Source organism: Epinephelus moara, chromosome 2 (assembly GCF_006386435.1).
Source record: "Epinephelus moara isolate mb chromosome 2, YSFRI_EMoa_1.0, whole genome shotgun sequence".
NCBI lineage: Eukaryota > Metazoa > Chordata > Actinopteri > Perciformes > Serranidae > Epinephelus > Epinephelus moara.
The window spans coordinates 10,195,198-10,221,530 of NC_065507.1; the positions used below are offsets into that span (position 1 = coordinate 10,195,198).

Consider the following 26,333-nt stretch of genomic DNA (forward strand, 5'->3'; position numbering starts at 1 on the left):
GCTTCACAAATTGACTAAGCCAGTCACCTGTGTGCAAGACAGCAGCTGTTAGTGTGTAAAGGCAGATTTCCAACGGCTGTCAAAAATTCACTTATTAAGACAAAAATCCAAAAAATACACAAATTACATCTAGACAGCATGGAGATGTTGGTAATTTGTTTTTAACAATGATTTATTGGCTCCATAAGTGAAAAACTGATGTTTAAAAATGCCATTTTTGCATTGACTCCAATTGTTCGCATGAGAGCGAAATTCAAAATACTGTAAAAAATTCAGTTTTTGAGATAAAATTCTGAAATTTGCCACACATCATCTACCATGACTCCAAAATTGTGTCATTTTTTTAATGAACATTGAAAATGTATTTTGCAAGAATTTGCATGTATATGTTTACAGTACCGTTTACAGTCAAACATTTTGATGCACTGTAGGCTCAATTTTCAATAAATCAAAAATCTGTGTGGATTGTTTGTGTAGGACAGTCTGAGGATGCGCTGTAGCAAGTTTGGTGTCAATTGAGCAAAATTGTGGGAGGAGATAGGTTTAAGAAGTTTTACAGTTTCTGAAAAAACAGAGCGATGGACTTCATAATTTGCAATAGGTTTAAATGTACAAAAGTTTCTTCGGTATTGGGGCTACAGTTTGGTTAAAGTTGCAAATCTGTAGCACATGTGGTTGATTTGTTGTGAATTTTCAAAATTTTGAACTTTAGAGGCTTGCTGTAGCGCCACCATCAGGACTATTGGCCTGTTTTTGCAGCTGAGGCAATCTGGCATGGGACTGGACCTTTGTGCAAAGTTTGGTGATTTTTCGCGCATAGGAAGTATGATTTCCTCGGAAGAAGAAGAAGAAGAAGAAGAAGATGTAGCAAAACAATAGGGTCCTGACAGCTTAGGCTGCCCGGCCCCTAATAAGTGCACTCTCATCTATGAGCTACCAATTACCGCTGAAATAATATCCAAGTTCTGTTTCTTACCTCCTTGATGAAGGGCATGTACGAGTCGTCTTCAGCGTAGGAGCCATATTCATTTTCCACTTGAACCGCGATAATTGGGCCACCCTTGGAGTACTGGACATTAATTATCCAATGAAAGGACACATATTAGGGCCTGCCACCAGCTCTTGACCATTCGTTCCCTCAATACAGATACGTTTTAAAAACACTGTGAAATGGAGCAGAGTTTGTTCAATGATGCATGGAGCTGATAAAAAGGAAAACTGGCTGCTGAACTAATAAAAGGACACTTAACCCCAAAACATTTTTTTTCTTCTTGCCTGTAGTGTGATTTATCAGTCTTGATTGTTTTGGTGTGAATTATTGAGTGTTGGAGATATCAGCCGTAGACACGTCTGCCTTCTCTCCAATATAATGGAACTAGATGGCACTCAGCTTGTGGTGCTTAACATGCCAAATATACATTTGAAAAACTCAACAGCAATGTCTCCTTCCAGAAATCACAATGCGGTTACTCAAGATAATCCATAGACCTTGTTGTGAGCAGTTTCATGTGGGAACTATTTTCTTTCTACTGAACTACACCTGCCAACTGTATCACTGCGCAGAAGGAAGAGTACATCTACTCATGGACGAGAGGCTTGTGACTGTGACAGCGCGAGATGTAAACATCAGTGGTGTCCTCCTCTGCTGAGCTGTAACATTAGCTAGCTCAGTGGTGCTAAGTGAGCTAGCAGTAGATACACGCTTCCTTCTGTGCAGTGATGTTGTTGGTGGGTGTAGCTGGTAGAAAGAAAATAGTTCCTATGTGAAACTGCTCACAGCAAGGTGTGTGGTAGGAGTGGGCGATATGGCCTTAAAATAATATCACAACATTTCAGGGTATTTTAGCAATAACGATATTTTTGACAATGACAAAATAGTAAAAAGAAATTGTATTATTAATTTAAGAAAACAGAGTTGCAACAAAATCAGTGATATAGTTTTACATGTCAACAGAACAGCTTGCCATCAAATATTAAGTAAAAACTAAACAAAAATGATCTGTAATTTCTTTAGTTTGTGAACAACAACAGTAAGTCAGCAGCTCCCAAATACATAAAATATACCCTGGGATCTATATTTATAGATAAACAGACAATTTCCTTCTCTTTTAGCAAAATCTTTAATTTGTTTTTTCCACCTGGACCTTTATGCTCTGCCATTTCTCCTCTAATCATCACACTGTAACCTGTGACACGCTGTTATGATACCCCAACTATCACACATACACATATATGTAGTTTTCTGTCGAGCTGCGAGCGTCACGTAGGTTGACATTACCAAAGGTTTATGACAAAATCACTTGATGACACCAACTCCCATGTGCGCAAGGCGAGAGAGGAGAGGGAGAGACGCTGTGCTGCTGCCGGAGGAGCCGCTGAATGAGTTCCCTCTGAGCAGCAACTCGTTAAAAGAGTCTGAGAAGTCCGGGGCTGTTCATAAAACATTCGGGACGCCACAGTTTGTTACACACTACTGAAGCTGTTCCTCTTTTTGGAACCACCGCGGAGTTGGTAATAGTTTTGCTTTCAGCCATGTTTGTTGTTGCCGTGGGTAACAGTACGGCTATTTCAGCAAGTCGAAATATTACACCATATATTTTTCGTATAATATGAAGAATTATACCGGTATTATCGTGAATTAGATGATGTGGCACACCCCTAGTCTGTGGATTATCTTGAGTAACCGGGTCATGATTTCTGAAAAGTGACACTGTTGTTGAGTTTTTCCAAATGTCTTCTTTTATTTTTTTGATGCTTTGAGCATCACAAGCCGAGTGCTATTTAGTTCCATTATATTCAAGAGAAGGCAGACGTCTCTCTGGCCGATATCTCCAACCCTTGGCAACTCACACCAAAACATCCAGATTGGTAAACAGCACTACAGGCAAGAGGAAATATTTTTTATTTTTTATTTTGAGGTGAACTGTCCCTTTGAGCTCCAGGTGGATACAATAATGAAAACACCACAAGACACCAGTTCATACATTCTAGATGTGCTGGTCTCAAAAGCTGAAAATGTCTTCGCTGTAGCAGTCATGAAAGTCATTACACTGTGTATGGGGCACTGTACTGCAAACAATGGTCAACATAATGATCACCAGCAGCTGCACTTACTGAGGGGGTAATGACAGAAATGCTGCATGCAGGGATAAAATATAACCGTGAATACAATGACTCTATTGTGAAAATATTTATATATATTTTGTACAGAATACTTTTTGATTGCACGCATGCTGACCTGTTTTTATAGATGTCACTGAAAAAGTGTTTGCGTCTTTGAGAAAATATGTATTTTAGTCATATTCTTTTTTATACATTTGGCCTCTGGAAAATATTGTAGTGTGTGTGTACATCAATTAAATTAATGTTTACATTTGTTTGTGATAAAATGGAAAGTACCTGATGTGGAACAACTCTCTTAATGAGCTGATTAAAGAAGGAGTTGACTGCGTCAGTGAATCCCGGGTAGGTTGTTCTCAGTTTCATGTTTCGGTCCCGTAGAAGCCAACTGCAAAGAAACCAAAACCTTTAAAATGCAAAGAAAGTAACATTTCACCAGAGTTCTTCAAAGTGCTCTTCTGTGAACTCTCTTTAGGTTTTTTTTTAAAGCTATCGAAGATAATCGCACCGACCTAAGCATGACTATCATAAAGTGCAGTGCAGGGGAAGTCATGCTTCACTGCGTGCCCCCAGAAACACTCTGTTTTGATGATTATCAAATAAATATTACCTCAACGTCACATTCCCTGGAGGCAAAACCACTCCAAAAATACCTACTTCCAGTCTTTTCCCCCTCCAACATACACCCCATTATCTGTCCAAATCTATTTTGATTACAGAAATAAATGAACTCATCCTTTCAGGGAGCTGTGCCTGTCAGATTTAATTATTGTTCTTTCTACTACCTCACTAAAAGCTGGGAAATCATCTGTGACTTTCATCTGAGTAACATAAGAGGTGTAGTTATATGATGCATAATGTCCTGTCTTAAAGTCACGCCATCTTTGTATCATACACATACAGCACTGTGAGATGGACCAATCTCACCAAGACAAACTCTTTGTTGTACAGTACGCAGTAACGCGTCTGATGAAACTGGCCAAATAGATGACAGAGACGGCACACTTGAATTCACATAACTAAATTACTTCCACGAGTTTAATGGATTTAGCCTGCAGCAAAGATACCGCTAACAAACAGATTACTTGACTGAACAATTCATTTCCGAGCCAATTTAAAGGATTCATTTAGCACCCCACTGGCTATTCTAATAAATGATTTACAATGTTACTATGACTGTAACAGGGTGTGTACAGGTACCAGACACTTAAATTTAATGATTTTTAGGACCTTTTCAAGATCATTTTTCATCAGATTAGAGACTCATTTTTGGACAAACAACTGGAGCATTGCAGGTAAGTATAAAGGTACGTATACATGTGGTCCTGTGCACAGGTAGGCTTCATGGTTACTAGAGTGAGTCAGGTGAATCTACATCTTGCCAGCAGGTAAATGCATGTATTAAGTAAAAGGACGGCATTAATTTCAGAGCTAGGTTTAAAGGTGTGTAACATCAGATATATTGACTTTCACAGAGGGAAGCCTGACGCATTTGACAAAAAAAAAAATTAAAACATGTATAAAAGAAACTACACAATTAGGATATCTCAAATTCAAATTTAACTGAATCAAATTTAAGACATTTTTCAACTTGTTAAGGACCTGCAGACAGCCTGTGTAAGGCAAATAAAAAAAAAATCTGCAGAGCTAACACTTAATTGTGATTATTACCTTGGAAGTCCCCCTAAATCCCACTCAGCACAGATGTACGGCCCTGGACGCAGAATCACCCAGAGGCCCAAGCTGGCTGCAAGGCGCAGGTAGGCTCTAAGAGAAAGGTACAAGTGTGGAGAAGGTGCAGTCAGTGAGGTCTATTACTTTCAGTGCAGTCCATTTAAAATGTTTACTGCAGCAGATAAAAAGTGGGGACAGACAATTATTCTGAATTAAAGCAGATGTTCAGCTGCAAATGATATCTCATTATCATTAATTCTAAATTGTTTCACTCCATTATTATTTTTCTTTTTTTCCATTTTCAGATTTTTTTATTTGTGACTGAGGCAACCTCTGCTTTCAGCGCCAGACTTGACAGCAAGCGGCACATTTGATGGATTGATGCCGTCTTATCAATAAATCAAGAATCAGTGATACTGACTGAGTGCACAGCTAATTAATCAAAAGCATTTCTTGAGGGTAAATGTACACCCTCTCAGTGGTATCGAATTATAAGACTGTGGAAAGCTGAGCCGCGCTGTGATGCAACAGTGCCATCTGCAGGACTGCCTTTTGTCGTTCCTCACTCTAAATCCAGCTGATCCTCAAAGTTGAACACCCCTCGCTCAGGCTCGTGCAGGTTCCACGGCACATATCTGGAAAAAAAAAGTGGAAGTAAAAGACATTTTTATGTGTGTGTGCTTTGAGTATTTTGGTGGTAGTGAACTCCATGGTTTTTAAGACTGCATTAGTTTCTTGTAAAAATATATATATCACAACATCCTTGTGTTTTCTCATGCCTCATTAATTTTGTCTGCTCTACTCTGCTTTACTCAAGTGCTATTTGATCTGTGTATAATCTTCTCCAGTAAAACAACTCTCTGACACAGTTCATCCTGCTGCTTTGAGCTACACGGTATCCAACCAGCCATGAGTTGCAGTGGGAGCCTACGTCGTGAGAGTATTCAGGCCACAGGCCTTCATCTTCAGCAGTCGGTCCTCCCAGTAGGCCCTGGGGACACGGAAGTAATGGATGGAGCCTCCCAGGATGCGGAGGGGCTTTCCCTCCAGAGTGAACTGAGACGAGTTGGCCCTCAGACCTTCCGCACGGCTCATTCTTCCTACTTCAAGGCGATTCCTAGGGGGGCAAAACACAGTTTGCAACTGAAAAAGACTTTGTTGAGCAAGTGCAACTGGACTGGAGGCCATGAAGACACTGGAGACATATTTCTATGGGAAGCGAGCTTGTGGGTGAGCTAAATATACAGTATAAAGGTCCAGTGTGTAAAATTCAGGGGGCGTACTGGTAGAAATGGAATGTAATATAAAGAGTATATTTTCTTCAGTGTATAATCACCTGAAAATAAGAACCAGGTTTTTGTTATCTTAGAATGAGCCGTTTATATCTACATAAGGAGCGGATCCTCGTTTATGGAGATCGCCATGCTGCACCGCCATTTTTCTACAGTAGCCCAGGACTAACAAACCAAACACTGGCTCCAGATAGGGCCATTCATGCTTTTGAAATGGACACCGTAGTTAGAAGCCCCTCCACAATGAGCAGTACCGCAAAATACTCTTATTGCAGCTTCTTACATTCAAATAGTGGCAGCTTTACACACTCTCCCATGACGGTGAACTAAAACCCTTAGATGACGTAATTTTGTGGTTTGGAAAAAAGACAGACAGACTTTTTCCACCTTTTAACACATTTTTCGATAAAATAATTACTCGGCTAATCGAAGAAATAATCGACAGATTAGTCGACAATGAACATAATCGTGAGTTGAAGCCCTAATGAGCAGCGAAAAACTCTGATTTGTAACATGAAACTGCTTTATTCAGTGTTTATAACGGTTTTAATCACCTGGTCTGTTTGGTTTAGAGAGGAAAAGACCTCTGCAGATAATTCGGCTCCTGATATAAACATCCTGGAACATGACTGAAGGAATTGTAGCCATGAGAAGTTTCAGCTGGTGGCAATCTGCAATCGTCACCGCTAGACGCCACTAAATCCCCCTAAATCATACACACTGAACCTTTAAACCTGATGCACCTGTTCAGAAATCATGGTGGCAAAAGTTGCGTGCCACTCCTGTGTGTTATCACTGCATATGAATGTAATCATAACACAAGAGGCACAACCTCTTCTTTGTCATCATGCAAGGCTCCGTTATAGCTCCCTGTCCTAAAGGCATTTGATTTTGAAAATGAATCAAATTAATATAAAGGGAAGATAATTATCTCCCTGATTCAATATGGGAAAATGCACTTACATGGTGTCATGAGCTCAAAACAGCACAAACTAAAGTCTAACACAGTGACAGGTGACTTTATGTGCAACCCTAGTCATGTCCAATGTCCACAGGTCAGCAGGTGAGTGAGGTCAGAGTTCACATACAGCTTGGCTGGTTTCATAGCTGAGTCCACACTTCTGCACACAGGCAGTGACATAACAAGTCAAACAAACTAATGCACAGTGGAATAGATAGATGTCTCAGCTTACCTTGTGAGCTCATAAGCGATTAACAGTCCGACAGCAAAGCACAGCAGAAGACAGTATCTCCTCTTTAATGACAGACGACGCCTCACCATTGATATTTCCATGTGTGGCCATAAAACAGGACTTCAGTAACGTTAGGAGTTGCTCCCTGCACGCTTCCTCAGTTTATGCGCATTTGAGTACATATCTTGTTGTACGACTTTATCATGTAGACAAAACCAGTTTTGCAAAACCTGTCTGACATGAGGGCATGTTAGGATAACGCCAAAGTTGATCTACCCCATATCTAGGCGACGCAGCGCCAGGTTATATGTAACGTTTCTTCCGGGATTAAAAGTTGAAAGAAAACGAAACTTGGTCTGAAAAAATTCAACTGTAGTTTTCCATAGTTGCAGGTAGTGTGACCAGTACTTGTTATCAGAGGAAGTTGGCGTTAGAAGTTGTCCCGAAGTGACGTTACACGTAAACACCCGAGTGTGCCGCTGCCCCTGTCTAGGGAACGTCGCACAATTACGCTGCTGAATAAACGCGGAAAATTGAAATTATCTTTACCCTCCCTTGCTTTGTATTCTTTTTTAGTTAAACAAAATAAAAAAATAAAAAGTTTGGGTACGAGAATATAATGTATGTAAGAATATCTGTTTATATTAATGGTTGTGAATGCGTTTGTAATAGACAATTTTCAAGGGGGTCGGATGAAATAAGTGTACAGTTCTTCCTACTTTTTTGTCTGTTATGTCTTGTTTTTATTTTTTCATTTTGCTCAAAACAAAGTCATTCATTCACTCAAGAATATATATTTTTTTCTATTACATCCCAAAGTTAAGAGGGAATATCGTTTTTACGTCCACCCATTTAATATCATTATTCTCCAGCTACTTTTTAATGACTGTCTTTTTGGGCTAATAAAAGTAATAGCCTGCCCCACAGTCTCCTTCAGTCTGAGTTCCTACGATCCGTTTTTAATGAGGGGTGAAATTAAATTTCGTCTTGCATGTGGGTTGTTGATGTTGTACCTTTTGATCAGTCAGTTCTTTTCATTATTATTATTATTACAATTATACATTTATTTTCTGGAGGTTCTTATACTGCTGGGGGTCATGGGACCTTGGAGCCTATCCCACCTGACATTGGGTGAGAGGCGGGGTACACCCTGAACAGGTTGACAGACTATCACAGGGCTGACACATAGAAACAGACAACCATTGATGCTCACAGTCACACCTACAGGCAATTTAGAGTCACCAGTTAACCTGCATGTCTTTGGACTGCGGGAGGAAGCTGGAGTACCTGGAGGAAACCCACACTGACACAGGGACATGCAAACATATAATTGCATTTGATTATATTTTGACTGCCCATTCCAAAATCTCTGCCACACAATCTGCTAATTTTGTGACATATAATGGGAGAACAGAACATTTTCAACAACAGTGTCAAGAATGTGGTACTTAGGCAAAGACCAAGGGTCTGTTCAGCTGTAATCTGTATTTGCAAATTGCATTTATGTGTCAGCAGTGACACTATTGAATATTTCTCTCTGATAAAACATATATATTATGTAGATGTATTATATTCTGTGAAGTTGTTTGACAACTCTTGTTGACAAAATTATATGCAATAGTTTGTCTTCTGTTGTCAGACAAAAACATATTATTATTTGCTTTTTTGTGGTTTTGACTTTTTATCTTATTAGTAGTCATGAAAAGTTGATGTGCTCTAAGGAGCAAGAAAAAAAAACAATCACGTTGGGGCAGAGAGGAAAAACAACATGACACACACAACACACACACACACTCACTCGTGCTATTACACACTAACTTGTGACCACAGTAACACATGGTGCCTTATTTTAAAGCTGTGCCTGCATTTAGAACCATGTACAGGGTATCAGCGTACATGCTTTGTGTAAACTATATCATGAGGGCAACATTGCTGTATACAAAGTAATGCCTCCCTTCTCTGACTGAGAGAGGGAGAGAGAGAAAGAGACAGAGCACTATTATATTTTTTGTTCTAGAACAACAATAGTTTCCCTTATCCACAGTGTTTGAGGCCTCCCAGCACCATCCTCCCTTCAAATGCTCCCTGGCAAGCTCAGCTTCAAGGTACAGCAATGTTTTTGATGTAGCTGGGATTTTAAATCATCCTGCATTTGGGACTTTCATGTCAAGTCTTGGTGAGTTTTTATTTTAATTTTGCTCATAGAAAAATAACATTTATTTTGTGCCAGTCATAGTCATACTATATGCATATGCATCATTTGTAATAGCTGTTTGTAAGGTTTTATTACAGTAACACATGTACACCTTTGAATTATATTATCCAGCATGTATGACCTGCTGCAGATGCTGAGCCTTTCACAATATTTTCTTATCTAACAGTTATTTCCCCACCAGGCATCACCCTGAAGTGAGAAGAATGAGCCGTGTGGAGGGTCTGCGAGCCGACTCATCTCAGTTCACTCTGGAGGGAGAGCCTTTCCTCATCCTGGGGGGCTCCATCCATTATTTCCGTGTCCCCAGAGCCTACTGGGAGGACCGACTGCTGAAGATGAAGGCCTGTGGCCTGAATACTCTCACGACGTAGGCTCCCACTGCAACTTGACAATGCCTCACATCACAGGATTGTCACTATTGTGTTACTGGAGAGGGTCAAACACAAATCAGATTAAATCAAATGCCTGTCTGTATGAAATGGCGTATTAGTTCACCTTGAAATGAAATAGAAAGAAAGCAAATATATGGATTTTTTTACCAGCTGCTGGACCACACTGTTGTGTATAAGCTACAAAGAATTATTTTCTGCTTTGCTCTTTCAGGTATGTGCCATGGAATCTGCATGAGCCTGAGAGAGGAACATTCAACTTTCAAGATCAGCTGGACCTCAAGTAAATCTTTTATGTTCAGTTTCTTCTTTGTAGACAGTAAATATTCCCCAAACACATGCAGAGTGGTTATTTTTGAACTGAAGCAGAAGGTCTCTCTGCCTTTCTCAGGGCCTACGTCGCTCTAGCAGCAGAGATGGGTCTGTGGGTGATCCTGCGTCCTGGACCTTACATCTGCGCTGAATGGGACCTGGGCGGGTTGCCTAGGTAACACCATCTGGCCATTGCTTTAAAACATTGCCATATATAAGCAGTATGCCAAGAAACTGTTCTTGTGTTTCTTTCAGCTGGTTGTTACAAGATAAAAACATGCAGCTGAGGACCACTTATCCTGGATTTGTAGATGCTGTCAATCTCTACTTTGACAAGCTTGTCTCAGTTATCAAACCTTTCATGGTAAGTCAGACTCAAAGTTGTGTTATTATATTTCCTGAAACACATTTATTTTCCATGTTTGCTTTCTCAGTTTGAGGAGGGAGGCCCGATCATTGCAGTCCAAGCTGAAAATGAGTATGGATCATATGCCAAAGATGAGGACTACATGCCATTTATAAAGAACGTGAGTTTACTGATGTATTGTAATATTTCTTTTTTACTGAGTTTTACATTAAGATATTATGCAAAACATATTTTTGTCTTCTCCTACAGTGTCTCGAGTCCAGAGGGATCAAGGAGCTCCTGCTGACTTCAGACAACTGGGAGGGTCTGAGATGTGGAGGGATGGAGGGAGGTAATGGAGATAACAAAAAGGAAAACGAGGACTGCCTAAAATATTTATTTTTACTGTACTGTAACTTAGTTTTATTGTGCTTGAATTTATTCTCCTTATATGAATATTTTCTATTCATGATGTAGTTTGACTTTGTCCTTCCTTTGATCTAAATCTCGTTCATTTCAGTTCTTCAAACGATAAACCTGCAGAGACTGTCGTTCGGAGCAATCCAGCACTTAGCTGACATACAGGTAAAAGATCATGGGTAGCTTTGTAGCTTATTACTTCGGGGGAAAAAATCTTTGTTGTTTATATTAGCATAATGTTTAGTATTTTGCAAGAGCACTGGCTAAAAGTTTAAAGAGAAAATGTTGGATGATTTTGTCATTAAAGCCTTGCTATGACTTAAATTACAGTGCAGGCATGTGTTCTGTTTTGTGTAGCCCCAGAAACCTCTAATGGTGATGGAGTACTGGTCCGGCTGGTTTGACGTGTGGGGAGAACATCACCATGTGTTCCATGCTGAGGGTATGGACAACACATTTTTTAACTGTCTTTATTTTCCACTGAACAGTTTTGCTCATTTTCAGCATCACTCTGCATCCTATTTATCTTGTTACACACTTACAAGCTTCACAACGGTCAACGTCTGATTTCAGACATCCAGAATGTAACTCAGGTATTGCTCAAGGACACTTCAACTGACAGAAGAGAGCCTTACTTAACCACTCATTCATTGCTGCATATTGCTCTTTGGCTCACTCTCTGTATTGTGTCATCACTCGATTTGTAGATATGCTTGCCGTTGTGTCAGAGATCCTGGCGAGAGGTGTCTCCATTAATCTGTACATGTTCCATGGGGGAACCAGCTTTGGTTTCATGAATGGAGCGATGGACTTTGGCACCTACAGGCCTCAGGTCACCAGTTATGGTTGGTAGGAATTACCCCAGGGCTCAGAGACCAAAGAACAAAGGATGTGTCAAGATTTTTAATGAATATGATTCCCCTTAACAAATGCATTGCTTCTTATATGTAAATGTTTTCATTGCAGATTACGATGCTCCGCTCACTGAGGCCGGAGATTGCACCCCAAAATATCACCTCTTGAGGACTTTATTTAGCCAGTACCACTGTAATGCCTGTTTAAGCTTCCATATGCAATGATTGGATGAGTTATTATCATAAATGTTATGATAATATGTACATCTAGCACGTAATTTGATGAGTTTTGATTGCTTTTATTGCCCAGAGTAATTGAGTCTGTCATAATTAGCATCAATTAAATGTTCTTGCCAATTTCTGCTCCAGCTGAGCCTCTTCCTGAAGTACCCTCTCCTCAGGAGAGGAGCGCATACCACCCTGTTGCCATCCAGCAGCACCTGTCACTGTGGGACAGCCTGCATTTCATTGACAAGGTGGGGTACCGACAGAAAACATATAACAGTTGATCATATAGTGGAAAATGAAAATGTTTTATCCATACCATCGGATACATAAAGGGGCCTGCTGGGGTGAGAGCAAGCTGTAAGCTGTGGTGAGCTCCAGACAGACAGAACATCTCTGTTATCAGCCTATGTGTCTGTGTCGGTGTTTCCACTTGTGTAGAGATGTAGCAACATGCTGCTCATGCTTAAGACAGATGTCTCACACCTGGCAGCTTGGGTTTGGTCATGCCTCACGGTGTCAACACACCTGCTATTTTTTAAAGAAGTATCTGTCATATGTTGATATGTTATTCCAAGTGTGTTGCAGTGTCATGCATGCACACGTATATGCTGGTATCTTGCCCTGCCTGTAAAACCACACTAATACAAAATTAATTTCATTGTTTTCAGAGATCTGATGTTTACTGTGCTCTGTCAGACTCCTGTATCTAATACCCGTAGGTGTTTGATTATTCATCCAGCCATACAAGTCAGAGAGACCAGTGAACATGGAGAATCTACCTGTCAACAATAACAATGGGCAGTCGTATGGTTACACACTGTACGAAACCACCATCACCAGTGGAGGAACCCTCAACTCCAGGAACAACATCAGAGACAGAGCACTGGTGAGGATATACACACTGACCCACACACAGAAACAGTGCACGCAAAAATAGTTTTAAAAATGTGTCTTCTGAGGTTATACATTATCCTACCATTGTGACTTTACATGTTGTCTAGGTTTTCGTCGACAGACAATGTGTTGGCAGTTTGGACTACAAGACTCATGAGCTGGCACTCCCTGATGTAAAGGTACTGACTGCTTTTTATGTCCGTTCTTAGCTGTGCATGCCATGAAACATGCATTTAAAATTTTATAGAATATAACTTTGACTCAGATCTTTGGCTAGGGTTAGTCACCAAAGTGCAAGTGTCCCTGTGTCTAAATCATCCCAGGAATAATTTTCTGAGGAGCTTGAAACCTGTCAAGTCCCTGAGCTAGACACTGAACCCCCAGCACCCTCATAGTGTGTGGATGAGTGAATGACAGGCAAATTAAAGTGGAGTGAATTGCCAAAGCACTGAATGCATCCATTTAGCATTGTCTTTGGAGTAAAGGAATTTTTGACATAATAAAAATGGTTTTGGTCACTGTTCATGTCTGTTACACGTAGTCAAAGGTGCTCATCTTACAAGCAAGTAATTTAGTCCAGTATCAGCTTGCAAAGCAAAAAAAATATATAAAAGAAAAGAAGAGAAACGATAATGACAGTGCATGTTTCCATCCATTGAGGATAGCAGGACAGAACAGTATCAACTTCATGCAAAATTATTGCCAGATTTATTCGTCTTAATCAATGTCTTTATCTGCAGGATCATGATTAATCCATCCAATGCAGCAACAGATGGGTCATTGTCTCATTGTGGTAACTTTTCTTTTTTTTTACTAAATAACTTCCAAATGTTTTGTGCATTGAAGGGAGAGAAGACATTGAGCTTGCTTGTGGAGAACTGTGGAAGAGTGAATTACGGGAAAGCTCTGGATGAACAGCGCAAAGGTATTCTGCCTTCAAACATCAATGTCTTGTGCTGTGCCATACATCGGTTCTTTTGCTTTTTTCAGTCATCTAAAATCAGGAATATCGTTCCTGTGAATTGCTATTGAATATGTCAGACCTGGACTGTTCATATTGGAGCAGATTTCCAGACCTGAGTCATTAATTTTAACATTGTGCAAGCCAAAGAAAGTATCGTAATAGTTTAGATCATTTTGCTTGGACACTGAAAACTAATATCAAATTCACTTAAACAAGTCAAATCACTGCTACTGTGTAAACCTGACATTGCTATGCTTTGTGGCCTCATGCATCACCCTCTGACTGTAGAAGAAAGCACACCAAAACCACATGCTAGTAAGGCTGCATTGTATATTTTTGCCTCATATTGTATTGCAGGTATTGTGGGAGACATTGTGTTGAATCACACCCCTCTGAGAGGATTTACCATCTTCTGTCTAGATATGAAGCCAGGCTTCATGAAAAGGTTGGTTAACTGAATTTCATTTTTCATTCTGTTAAATGGGCAGTAATAGACATTTGCTGACTGTAAATTAAAAGGCAGATTCATCCTGAGTTTTATATGCTAATAGGTCGCTGGTCATACTTATAAAACAGCATTGGTTATTTACTGTGCAAATTTAACTTCATTTTAGTGTTAAGTGGTGTGGGTATATGACTACCTGCCTTTATCTACAGTTTATGCACACGCACAAATAGAATAGTTCATATGTTTACTCTGTATGTGGAGTGAAAAGCACCCTGGAAATTGTGAGAAATCCCAAGTCCGATGAAGCAGATCAGTGAACCAAAGCCCAACACGACTATTCAAAAACAAAAATCCCTTTATTGCAGAATTCAGTTACTACATTTGCCACATCCTTCTTGCCTCATAGCGTCCTGATTGTTTTTAGTTTCATGTGATTACAGTGAGTGTTTCATGGATGTTTGATCTTGTTTCAGGTTAATGAGTTCAGGTCAGTGGAAGTCTGACTTCAAGTCGTCCATTCCTGGATTTTTCCAGGCCAGGCTGAATGTGGATGGCCCTCCCAGAGACACCTTCATCAGACTCCCTGTTAGTTATCTTTTATGATAAACTGCATCTTTAACTGCTGATAAATTTGTATTAGCTCTACTATTGCTTATATTTCAAAATGATCTATTATTTATAACACAGTACTTTGTATGCATGCTTAGTGAAATCAAATGCAATATTAATCAGCGTCTTAGTCTTTCTGTTACATCTGTATTTGCGCTCTAATTGAGACATTTTGAAACAGACTGAATATATTTAAAACATTCTGATGCCTCAGTGTTTTACTGCAGTTAAGTGGAATTTAATTACAGTCTGAAAACACACTGTCCACACTGTTGATCATACCAGTGCATCCATCCACAGGGTTGGGGTAAAGGAGCGGTGTTTGTCAATGGGCAGAACCTTGGACGCCACTGGTTTATTGGCCCCCAGCATTTCCTTTATCTCCCAGGACCTTGGCTCAGAAGTGGAGAGAATCAGGTAAACCCATAATAAAATGAAACATTATGGTTTTGTTTGACTTTTAGTGAGGTGAAGTTCACCTCTGCCTGCTATTTCTGCTTGGATGATTTGTGGCAGATTGTTTGTGGGTACAATATGTCATAATTTTTTATGTTCTCTTTCAGATTATTGTTTTCGAGGAACAAAAAGCGGATGACAAAATACTGTTTGCTGAGAATCCTAATCATGGAAAGACAATTGATGTTTACAAAATGCCATTTTGCACTCTGCTGTGAAAATACAGTAACACAACATGCACTTTTACACACACACATAAGGGGACAGTTTATTGATACCTGCAGCTATTGTCAATTATGTAAACCATTAATTTACTAACCATAACTGCTACTGTACAACAGTATGTTTTTTTGCCTGAAAGGTTAAATAAATGTCACATGTTGCCATTGATTCTGTTGTCTTAAATCCAATAATACAACATTGCCTGATTTGTCATGTTTCCTCATTTCAGTATGAACTTTGCTCTGATTAGAAATAGCTATGTTTGACCCTTTGACAACGTGACACGCCCTCACGCGCTTCTCATTGGACCACAGGCTTGTCCCTCACATTAGTGACGCTCTCTTATTCACAAAAGACACCTATCACACACAACCATATCAATTACAGTAGAAACAAAGCCTAGTAACCGGAACAGATGACACCTGTCCCTTCAAAATAAAATGCACAAAGCAAAAATGTAGATTAAATGTGAGGCAATAACATCAAAATATTCATTTTAATGTCTATATTAACTTAAATTGTACATATAGTTGCGAATATATACAGTGAAAGCAAACTATAATCCAGAAAGCGTTCATGTAATATGCGCACGTTGTATCTATGCTTTTATTTTGAAATCAATAACCGGACGTTCCCGTGTATTTCCACAGTTCTGGCTATCTTGACTTGTAAATATATCCGTTGGTGCTCCTATGTCGGCACAGCAATATCAGGAAGCGTACTCGGTTATTTCAACTTACAGAAGAGCCGAATACATGCCCTGAACAGCCTTTTATTAGTAACTTAATATTATTTAATTTCTCAGTGAATGTCGTGGTAAAATTACTACTTTCGAAATGAGAGTATAGTGGCTGTAGGGGCAGCTCCACATTACCTAGCATAGCCGAGCTGAGCTGAGCCAGTTACGAGTAGGTTTGGATATTAAGTTTAGGTAAGTTGAGTTTTTATTAACAACGGTTTTCTTCCGTGTCCCGACATGGAGACATTTGGAGCCGTTGGCACAGCTCTCGGATGCTCTGTGGGCATTGCGCTAGCGGGGCTGGTCCTTGCAGCCTACAAACTTGGCTTACTCTACCGGTTGTTTCATAAGGTAGGTTGTCACAATACAACACGGTTATTATAAACTCCATGCCTTTCTTTTCCTTTCTCCACGTGTTTTTTTCCTTATCTTAAAGCATCACTGCACAGATAGCAATACACATGCATTATCTGCCTGCAGAAAATCACCTGTATTCTTGCAGGCTGTCACAGGTGAAAGGTAAGATGGCCCCTCTCCATGTAAACTTTGACCAGCCTTGTGGTTTTCTAGCACAAAGGCTATCACAACACCCAGGCTGTTAGTGGGATGGCTTAAGCCTGGAGGCACTTCACCTCTGCAAGCCAGAACAATGTGTGGTTGTGAAATATAAGAGACGATGGAGTAAAGAGATAGTGTGACAGATGACCTTTGGAGGGGTCATCATCTCCCACTGACAGTTGTTTATCTCTGGGCAGAGCCTTTTTCCTACTTCAACAAACATACTTTCCTATTTTAAATGAGTGAAATAACAGGAGTAACACAAATATTCTCTTTTTATTTTATTTTGTCCTCTGACTCACTCCAGACCGAGACAAAGAGCCCACGACATGGTGGCGAGAGTGTGGCAGAAGTGCTCCGCGCCCACGGGGTCAAGTACGTTTTCACCCTTGTCGGTGGACACATCTCGCCCATCCTGGTGGCTTGCGAGAAGGTGGGCATCCGCATTGTGGACACCAGACACGAGGCCACTGCTGTGTTCGCTGCAGATGCTGTGGCAAGACTCTCAGGTGCAGATTTGTGTTACGAGAATGACCCTCAGTCTCATATGAGCTCATTTCATGTCACTGGCAGTTATGTAGAATAAAGGAATTAGGTGTGCTGCTGCCTTGTTAAGGTGTGTCCTGGTTTTGCTGCGTTCCCGCTGTGGTCGTTCTTGAGTGTCAAGCACAGGTGTAACCGACAGCAGCAATAGTGGCTGGATTGCATTTAGGTGTGCCAGGGTTTTGGCCCTGGTACTGCAAACAATCTAGTGCAGCAGTAAGTTTAGACAGGGCTGTCTCCGTTGCCTCGTATGCTAAGCTCTGGCTGTGGTTGATAGCTGTTTTGATTGTTTCCCCACCAGGCACTGTTGGTGTGGCAGTAGTGACTGCTGGCCCAGGCCTCACTAACACAGTGACAGCAGTGAAGAATGCTCAGATGGCTGAATCTCCATTGCTGCTCATGGGGGGAGCTGCTGGTACACTACTTCAGGTGAACTCAAATACTGGTGCATATATGATGTGAGCATGCAGGTAGAATAAAATAAGAAAACCAGATAGTCTTGCAGTTGGTTCTGCTGCTGCTGCTGCTGCCAGAAGCAGTGTATGTGGTATACTTCATCTTACCTTTAATCAGCCTCAGTATCTAACTTCTTCATCAACTATGTTTGTGGGACAGGGCAGAGGAGCGCTGCAAGATATCGACCAGATGTCTCTCTTCAAGCCACTGTGTAAGTTCTGTGCCTCAATCAGGACTGTCAGGGAGATCGTGCCTACTGTCAGGAAAGCCCTGGCCATCGCCCAGTCAGGAACTCCTGGTCCCGTTTTCATAGAGTTTCCCATCGACACGCTCTATCCCTTCCATCTTGTGTCCAAAGAGTTTGGAGTCAAGAACCCTCCCAAAGGCCTGATGGGAAAAATTGTCACATGGTATGTTATCAGCATGTCTTGTAAACACTCCACATTACTATTTAGTGTATATAAAATACAAAAAAAAGACTGGTGGACGACAAAGAAATACAAAATCGCACTTACATGGAAATAGAGTTTGAAGAGTGCTGTATAGACGACTGAAATCAGCAATTTTATAAGTGAATTGATATGAAAATTGTTATATTGTTTGACATATGTGGGGTGTCTGAGGAGCCCCAGGTCTTGAACATGTACCTTGTAAATTTAACATATTTGGCTCGATTCTGAACTCAGTGTTTTTTACAAGGTGGACCTTTTGTGCTTTTCATTCCTCCCAAGATTCATGTCACTCTCAACTGTCACTACATACATATAAAATGATTTCATGTGATGGTCTGTTTTCTCGTAAGGTACCTCAATAACCACCTCATGCACCTATTTGCTGGAGCCTGGGAGACGAGAGATGTGTCTCCACTTCCCGTTGACATCCCTCAAGCCACAGCCGATCAGGTAACACTGCTCTTAGGATTAAAGATTTGATGTTACTTAAACACTCTTCCCTTTCACTGTGTACAGTGTTGAGATGACTACACCAGGGTTTTATTTGTTGTTTTTCTTTCGTTGTAAATCAGGTACAAAAGTGCATAGAGCTGGTGAGTCGAGCCAAGAAACCTGTTATTCTGCTCGGTAGTCAAGCAACACTTCCTCCGACACCAGCTGATGACATCAGGTAAAGGACATTGTGTTATGCCGCCCTCTGTCTGTACTTTTCTATCCTGCGTCTTACTGTTTTTCAGGCGCTGTTTACTATTTGTTTACTGATAATAATAAAAATTGTAGTGTTCTAAAATGTGTTAAAACTGGCTTACATTAGTTTTCTTGTCAGTGTTTGTGATTTTACTTAGCAATGCTCATCGGATTAAACATGTTCTTCTGTTTTATAGGAAGGCATTGGAGGACCTGGGCATCCCCTGCTTCCTTGGGGGCATGTCCCGTGGCATGCTGGGTAAAGACAGTCCCATCCACATTAGACAGAACAGACGAGATGCTCTGAAGGAGGCCGACTTGGTGCTCTTAGCAGGTCAGACACACAGTCCTACAGTTTTAATCCTTAATATTAACATAGCAGTAACACAACCGTTAATAATGTATTAATTCATTTATTTATGGTTTCATAAAATGACAGCTGTTCCTTGTTAAAATTAATTTAAACTGACTCTTGAAGGTGCTTTATGTTTGTTAAAATACTGAGTTTGAACTGTATTCGTAGCCAGTATAGCCACAGGCTATCCAGAATTCCTAGAAGGAATGTGGACAATGTTGAATATTGTGTTCTGTGTTTGCAGGCACTGTGTGTGACTTTCGGCTGAGCTACGGCAGAGTTCTTAACAGACGCAGTAAGATCATCGCTGTCAACAGAGATAAGACGCAACTGCTAAAAAACTCAGATATGTTCTGGAAACCAACTATAGCAATTCAGGGTATGTTCATAAGCTCCCGTCGTGATGCATGGTCATAATTAAACTAATATGTCATTTTAGATTTTTTGTGATTAGTGGTAAATGTGCCATTTTATAAAAAATGAATTGGTCACTGGCCCCAATCGAGTGCTGCAGGAATGAGTCCTAAAACCCAGAAAGGAGTTTGGGTTTTTGCACTTCTACTTCTCTCATCTCAAAGTAGATGTGCTTCTTTGATGGGTTTTTGGTTAGATGTCTGAAATATAGTCTGTAGTTAAGACACGCTTTAGAGATTTTTATGTTTTGCTCTACAGTGTAAAATAAGTCAGTAAATACCCCGCACATGAATTTCAAAGCTTTTATGTGTCTTAAAAAAGGCAGTTGTCTGCAACTGGCTGAATTAGACTACAGAGGTTGTTGGGGACATTAAACGTCATCATGCCAAAAAACATACACAACATTTACAGCAGAACAGAAGGAATTTATTCACTGTGGGTCACGGGGGTGCTGGAGCCTATCCTTGCTGACAATGGGTGAGAGGCGGGCTCCACCCTGGACAGGTCACCAGACTATCCCAGGGCTGACACAGAGACAGACAGCCATTCATGCTCACATTCACACCTACGGGCAATCTAGAGTCACCAGTCAAACTAGCCTGCATGTCTTTGGACTGTGGGAGGAAGCTGCAGTACTCGGAGAAAACCCACAGTGACACGGGGAGAACATGCAAACTCCACACTACTACCGGGCATTTATTGTCATTGTTCTGCATACAACGAAAATAGGAGCGCTGCTTCACTTTGGTGCAAAAGCAAACAAAATACACACGCACACGCGATTATAGATAAGACAAAGATGTTTAAGTCATGCGACTGCGGTGTAGATCGGTCATAGCCTGCGGTTAACTTCTGCTGATTGCATTTATGCTTCAAAAATCATAAAAATGGTGTTCATTCATAAAGGTTATCTTGCTGAGCAAACTGTGTAGGTATCATAAATAGTTGTTTGCCAGAAATCTTATTTCCTGCAATAATCCAGAATCCAATGGAAAAATCCAGTTGGCTCTTTGTTGAGGGAACCAAGACGATGCTAAATTCCGGGAAAAAAATATCATCCTCGCACCACTCTATTCCTACAGAGAACAACCTTTACCATTTGTGATTACAGAATGACCAAAATACGGTGTGTGTGATATGTATTATTCAGGCGATGTGACTTTAAACATAACAGTTACTATTGATTCATACTGCAGGGTTGGACCATATGTCAAATACCTCAGTTAAACAGTTTAAAGTCTAAAAATGTAAACGTTGCTCTATTTTAGGTGATGCTGGCTCACTGTTAGTGCGGCTTTCCAAAGGCCTTAAGGGCCATCGCTGTGCAGAGGAATGGACTCAGAGCCTTAAAGCAGGAGATATAACCAAAGAAAATGCAAACAGGTGAGCAGACCTGATGATCCCTGGTCCCTGGTCTTTCTAGGTGTGTCAGCATGTACTGTGAAACCATCTGTTAAACCTCTTTGATTAAAAAACAATGAGAAAGCAAACACAGTTTTATCAATTAATGTAATGTTTATGCAACCACAACCCTGTAACTATAAAACCATGTCTCCATCACCTAAACGAGAGTATTTTCTATTCCAGGGGTAAAGCTGATGAGAAGACTGAACACCACTTGAATCCCTTGAAAGTCCTCCACTGTGTGGATGAGCTAATGGCAGAGGACAGCATCATTGTTGCTGATGGGGGTGATTTTGTTGGAAGTGCTGCTTACATAATGAGGCCAAGAGGACCTCTGCGTTGGCTCGATCCAGGTTAGATCTCGCAGACCAAAGCACAATTAGTTCATGAAAAAGTGGATGTTTGTGTATGTGAATGTGAGAGGAGAGGGCTTGTAATTTCAGAAATATTATTTCAAGTCAATTGATTTGTTGATTTCAGTTGTTTGTTGATTTGTGGCTTTTTTGACGGCATGTGAGGCAGTTAAAGAAGTGCACAGAACAGAATTCTGTCACTGTCAGGTTAATTTATGAACAGTAAAATTACAAGAGTGAGCTACAGATGTCAAGTCATGTTTCATCCCTATTATAGCAATGCATTCAGAGGTTTCTTTGCAGTCATAGTGACATACCTTTACTCTTCCTTGTTTCTACAGGAGCCTTTGGGACCCTGGGAGTTGGAGGAGGATTTGCCCTGGGGGCAAAACTGTGTCGGCCTGAATCTGAGGTGTAGTATTGATTCAGGCTTTTCTGAGAGTGATCATCTGATGATCGGTGTTCAGCTTGTATGAATGAAATGCTACTTTGTGTGCTTTTCAGGTGTGGATAGTGTATGGTGACGGCTCCCTAGGATACAGTGTTGCAGAGATTGACACATTCACCAGACACAAGGTAAAATTCTTGGATATTGTTTGAGATTAAAAAGGTAAATTTATGAGAAAACTCACAAATGTAGTGCCAGAAAGTCAGGTGATGCAGTGTAAAGAGCGACACAGTCCATCTAGGGAGTAAGATGGTGGATGAATGGGTTAAGCACAGGATTTTTAGGGGGCACCCAGTAGCTCAGTGGGTAGAGCAGGCATCCCATGTAAGAAAAGGCAATGTCGTGGCTGCAGCTGACGTGGATTAAGCACAGGATTGTCACATAGGAGACTCGGGTACAAGGCATGGTGAGTCCATCTTGGCCTGTTATTGTTAGATTTAGTTGACTTATTATTTTCAATTTTTAGGATGTATAAAGCTGCTGAATGTGCACTGCATAAACTTTAAAGAATAAGTGAATAGAAACACTATCAAGCATATTATAGGCCACTTGCGCCTGTGCCTGTGATGCAAGGGGGCCCACATCCGTAGGGTAAATATTTAATGTACTAATTATTAATACTCAATTACAAAAATCTTATTTGTGAGATCCATAAAAAAATCTACACCTGGATTTTTATGTTGTAGCTCTGCTTGGCTTATATGTTGTAACCATCTCCACATCAGTTATAACTTGACACAAGAGCAGTAATATATTTATATGTAGTTATTTTATGTAACATTTGTTGACACAAGAGCAGTAATATATTTATATGTAGTTATTTTATGTAACATTTGAAAAAAAAACCCCACATTGGTTTATATCAGACAAAAAGATCAAGCCTTTGTTTTGTTGAGGGGCTGTGACTTTCACCCTTCATGCTTTAAACATGCAGTTCTTATTTTAACCAGTAGATGGCAGCCTTGTAGTAGTTTTTTTTTTTTTGTCTGTACTGACGTGTTCCTGTTAAGCACACGTTCAGTTATGGGAGAAAAACATGTTCTCTGGTAAAATAGGCCAACAACTGTGATTCATTTTTAGTGATTTAAAATCAAATTATTGTATCATTCTCAAATATAAAATGTCTTGCTTGTAGACACAGGAGTAAAAATCAGTGTGTGCTAGACTTTGCATCTAATCATAAGGCACATATTGAATACATATTGCATATATGAAGGATTGTCTGCAGATACGAATTAGAGACTGTTACAGTTTTTCTTTTTGGATTCATCTGCTTATTCACGTTTTGCTCTTTTCCCCCAGACACCAGTTATAGCTGTGGTGGGAAATGACGCATGTTGGAGTCAGATATCCAGAGAGCAGGTTCCCATACTCGGCAGTAACGTGGCATGTGGCCTTGCATTTACAGGTAAGTTTTCTGTGTTGGATGTAGGAATATGTGCTCCGTTTATACATAAATGTTTGTGTATGATGACTGAGCAGCTACTTACTGACAAGTTATAATTTCTTCTCCTTTTTGCAGATTATCATATAGTTGCAGACGGTTACGGCGGTAAGGGTTACCTTGTAGGGCGCGAGGACGAGGACAGGCTAAGCGACATCATCAAACAGGCTCAGAAGGAGACCCGGGAGGGCAAGGCTACACTTCTCAACGTTCTCATAGGGAAGACCAACTTTAGAGAGGGCTCTATCTCCGTATAGAGCAGCTGTGAATCCTAAAGCAGTGCATTCTTCTTCCTGTAACTTTGGCTCTTCGTAGACTTTACTGTCAGGCTCTATGAGAGGTTTCAGAGAGTAAGAAGAAGCTGCTGGATCCAGACCTATGCTAATCCTTTGTGCCCTTAAAGCCATAAATTACTTTACAGTACGTTCATCTCCTGTGAGACTTCATGTCAGCTACAACACACATCTGCAAACACCAGTCATGACTGATTTCACTATCAAACGGTGACTGTTTATACACCTGTAATCTTTGTTATTTACTATGTTATTTACTACTACAGCTCCAGATCTGCCAGCCTAGCAACTAAAGCTTTTGTTGTGCGTCATGCAACTTTCAGGTTCATGTGCTATTTAAGATAACTGCTGCATTTAAAGAAGGGAAAGACTGAAAAGTAAGAAGCTCTTGCTTTATGAAGGGATTTTACCTCTTTACCTTTCGGAGCTCTGGGTTAGATTTTTGACCTTTAAACAGCCTATTATTATAACTTTCTTGCAAATAAACCAGTGACTAAAAAATCATTTGTAAGAGAGAGCGTTGATTTAAGTCATCAAACGTGACCAGTATGCCTTTTCTCCTGTTATCAAATGAACACGGAGACACAAATCTTTACAGCTTTCATTTTCTTTAACAGTTCATGATTTGGGATAAAAATGTGTAAAATGAAAAAAATATTTTTTTGAATGTTGAAGACTGACAAATGTTATGCCTTTAAATGTTTGATTGTGTCTTGGAATACATCGATACGTGTAGATTGACAATGTGTCTGCTGATTCAGTTATGTATTTGAATGATATCTAATACTGACTTGTATGCATTGATGTGGGCTATGATTTCATATATGCCTATACACAATATGTATTGCACTATAATTATAACTTATATACTCACCAGGTGAACATGTGTGGATCATCTCACTCCAATATATATATTGTTGTTTTATTTGGTACTTTGAGGGAGGTATGTCAAATTTTTGATCATGACGATGTTAATTCGGGTTTATTGTCAAATAAAAGAAAGATCATGAGTGGGCCTTTGAATGTTCTCAGCACAGACTGTTCTAGGCACCGACTTTACAGATTACTGTCTAGCTATTTTTTGTGACTGCAACCATATAATCTAACCTTCTATATCCCTCATACAGTATTTATACGTCACTATATACCAGCTTGTTTTCACACAGTCGCCCCAATGCCTGCATAAGTGGAATTAAACTGTAGACTGTATGTGAAGGAAACTCATTGTGCATTTTGGGAATTTGACAGCTGCTTTTGTTGAATTTGGCTGTGGAGTTTGAAATACTTTTGTCACAGAGTCATCTGTGTTTAATTTTAGGAAAATCGGACTTCACATTGCTCTGATTCTGTGCAGAATAAGCATTACAGCTTTATTAATGTTGCAACTTTATCTGCAAATCTGGCAAGAGCTGTAACATCGAGGTCTGTGTATATTTTATTAAGTTTGGTCCTTCTATTAATGTCAGCAGCTCCACTTGTACATAGTAATGAGGTAGGACTGCTTTAAGGCCTGTACTTTGGGAAACACTGCCACGCATATAGAGTATACTAAGGCCACCTGGGTGCACATTTTCACGGTAAATATTTACATACTAATTATAAGGAATCAATTATAAAAATCGAATTTGTAGGGTACATAAAAGATCTACACCTGGATTTTTATGGTGTAGCTCTGCTTGGTGTACAGTGCTGTACCATGTGTGATATGTTGCATAACTTTGTGCCATCTCTACATCAGTTATAACTTGACACAAGAGCAGTAATATATTTATATGTAGTTATTTTATGTAACATTTGAAAAAAAAACACTGGTTTATGTCAGACAAATCACGAAAAGATTTAGCTTTGTTTTGTAAAGGGGCTGTGACTTTTGCCCTTCATGCTTTAAACATGCAGTTCTTATTTTAACCAGTAGATGGCAGCCTTGTAGCAGTTTTCTGTCTTTACTGACGTGTTCCTGTTGAGCACACGTTCAGTTATGGGAGAGGGAGAAAAACATGCTCTCTGGTAAAATAGGCCATCTGGGAAAATGCCTGCTGCAGGGTGTATCAATAAGTGACAGCTTTACTATAACTGTGATTCATTTTTGGTGATTTAAAATCAAATTATTGTATCATTCTCAAATATGAAATCTCTTGCTTTTGAATACAGGGGCAAAACCAGTGTGTACTAGACCTGGCAGAAAGTTTTGACTATTTTTCTAATCATAAGGCACTGAACACAAAGACTGATGGGCAGTTTTATGAATGATATTTCATATTTGATTACACTGATTTCTGTATAATGCTGTCATAGCCTGTATTAGAAAGTGACAAGTGCTATATAAGCACTTGTTTTAGTGTTTAAGGTGTGAACAACAGTTTATATACATTAGATTGTACTGTTGTGTAGGTCTTTTTTTCAACATTTTATTGATAAACAGCATGAACATAATACAATAGTTAGATAATGCCAGGGGATCAGACATCCAAACGTCTTCTTACATCAGCTCATTAAATGTTATACAGGGTTTTTGGAAAATTTTGATTTCTGATTATGACATTTTGCAAGT

The 26,333-nt window shown here is 39.9% G+C and overlaps 3 protein-coding genes across 5 annotated transcripts in view; 2 read left to right on the plus strand and 1 right to left on the minus strand.

The window, feature by feature from the left end:
- Positions 1-7,722, minus strand: part of LOC126405691 (beta-galactosidase-1-like protein 2) — a 31,212-nt gene extending 23,490 nt beyond the window's left edge. For all 3 annotated transcript variants that reach the window (XR_007571603.1, XR_007571602.1, XM_050069561.1), the window contains exons 1-6: positions 7,280-7,722; positions 5,726-5,911; positions 5,361-5,429; positions 4,792-4,887; positions 3,400-3,508; positions 977-1,069 (exon numbers count right to left, since the gene is read on the minus strand). Coding sequence is in view for 1 of the 3 variants with exons in the window: in XM_050069561.1 (XP_049925518.1) it covers positions 977-1,069; positions 3,400-3,508; positions 4,792-4,887; positions 5,361-5,429; positions 5,726-5,911; positions 7,280-7,380 (654 nt within the window). In the remaining 2 variants the exon portion in view is untranslated. The remainder of the gene's footprint in view (positions 1-976; positions 1,070-3,399; positions 3,509-4,791; positions 4,888-5,360; positions 5,430-5,725; positions 5,912-7,279) is intronic.
- Positions 5,905-15,801, plus strand: LOC126405702 (beta-galactosidase-1-like protein 2). Its single transcript, XM_050069576.1, has 20 exons — positions 5,905-6,024; positions 9,324-9,455; positions 9,661-9,861; positions 10,098-10,166; positions 10,275-10,370; positions 10,451-10,559; positions 10,630-10,722; positions 10,812-10,893; positions 11,062-11,126; positions 11,319-11,403; positions 11,669-11,806; positions 11,928-12,008; positions 12,185-12,291; positions 12,783-12,929; positions 13,045-13,116; positions 13,784-13,862; positions 14,259-14,346; positions 14,823-14,934; positions 15,259-15,375; positions 15,522-15,801. Exons 3-20 carry the CDS (start codon positions 9,698-9,700, stop codon positions 15,630-15,632), a joined length of 1,815 nt encoding a protein of 604 aa, XP_049925533.1. The 5' UTR covers positions 5,905-6,024; positions 9,324-9,455; positions 9,661-9,697; the 3' UTR covers positions 15,633-15,801.
- A 499-nt stretch (positions 15,802-16,300) lies between these two features.
- On the plus strand, positions 16,301-24,792 carry ilvbl (ilvB (bacterial acetolactate synthase)-like). The gene is made up of 14 exons (XM_050072130.1): positions 16,301-16,726; positions 17,241-17,442; positions 17,778-17,905; positions 18,092-18,342; positions 18,735-18,834; positions 18,957-19,054; positions 19,269-19,405; positions 19,671-19,805; positions 21,109-21,223; positions 21,428-21,597; positions 21,939-22,009; positions 22,102-22,173; positions 23,348-23,453; positions 23,568-24,792. Exons 1-14 carry the CDS (start codon positions 16,613-16,615, stop codon positions 23,744-23,746), a joined length of 1,878 nt encoding a protein of 625 aa, XP_049928087.1. The 5' UTR covers positions 16,301-16,612; the 3' UTR covers positions 23,747-24,792.
- The last annotated feature ends 1,541 nt before the right edge of the window (positions 24,793-26,333 follow it).

Bases quoted from the DNA above. Each gene is read 5' to 3' on its own strand.
- LOC126405702 (XM_050069576.1), top strand. From the start codon at position 9,698: ATGAGCCGTGTGGAGGGTCTGCGAGCCGACTCATCTCAGTTCACTCTG. The intron at 11,807-11,927 runs GTTGGTAGGAAT...TTTTCATTGCAG, and splicing joins GCCTCAGGTCACCAGTTATG to ATTACGATGCTCCGCTCACT. The intron at 12,292-12,782 runs GTGGGGTACCGA...TTATTCATCCAG, and splicing joins GCCTGCATTTCATTGACAAG to CCATACAAGTCAGAGAGACC.
- ilvbl (XM_050072130.1), top strand. From the start codon at position 16,613: ATGGAGACATTTGGAGCCGTTGGCACAGCTCTCGGATGCTCTGTGGGC. The intron at 17,443-17,777 runs GTGCAGATTTGT...TTTCCCCACCAG, and splicing joins TGCTGTGGCAAGACTCTCAG to GCACTGTTGGTGTGGCAGTA. The intron at 22,010-22,101 runs GTGTAGTATTGA...TGTGCTTTTCAG, and splicing joins TGTGTCGGCCTGAATCTGAG to GTGTGGATAGTGTATGGTGA.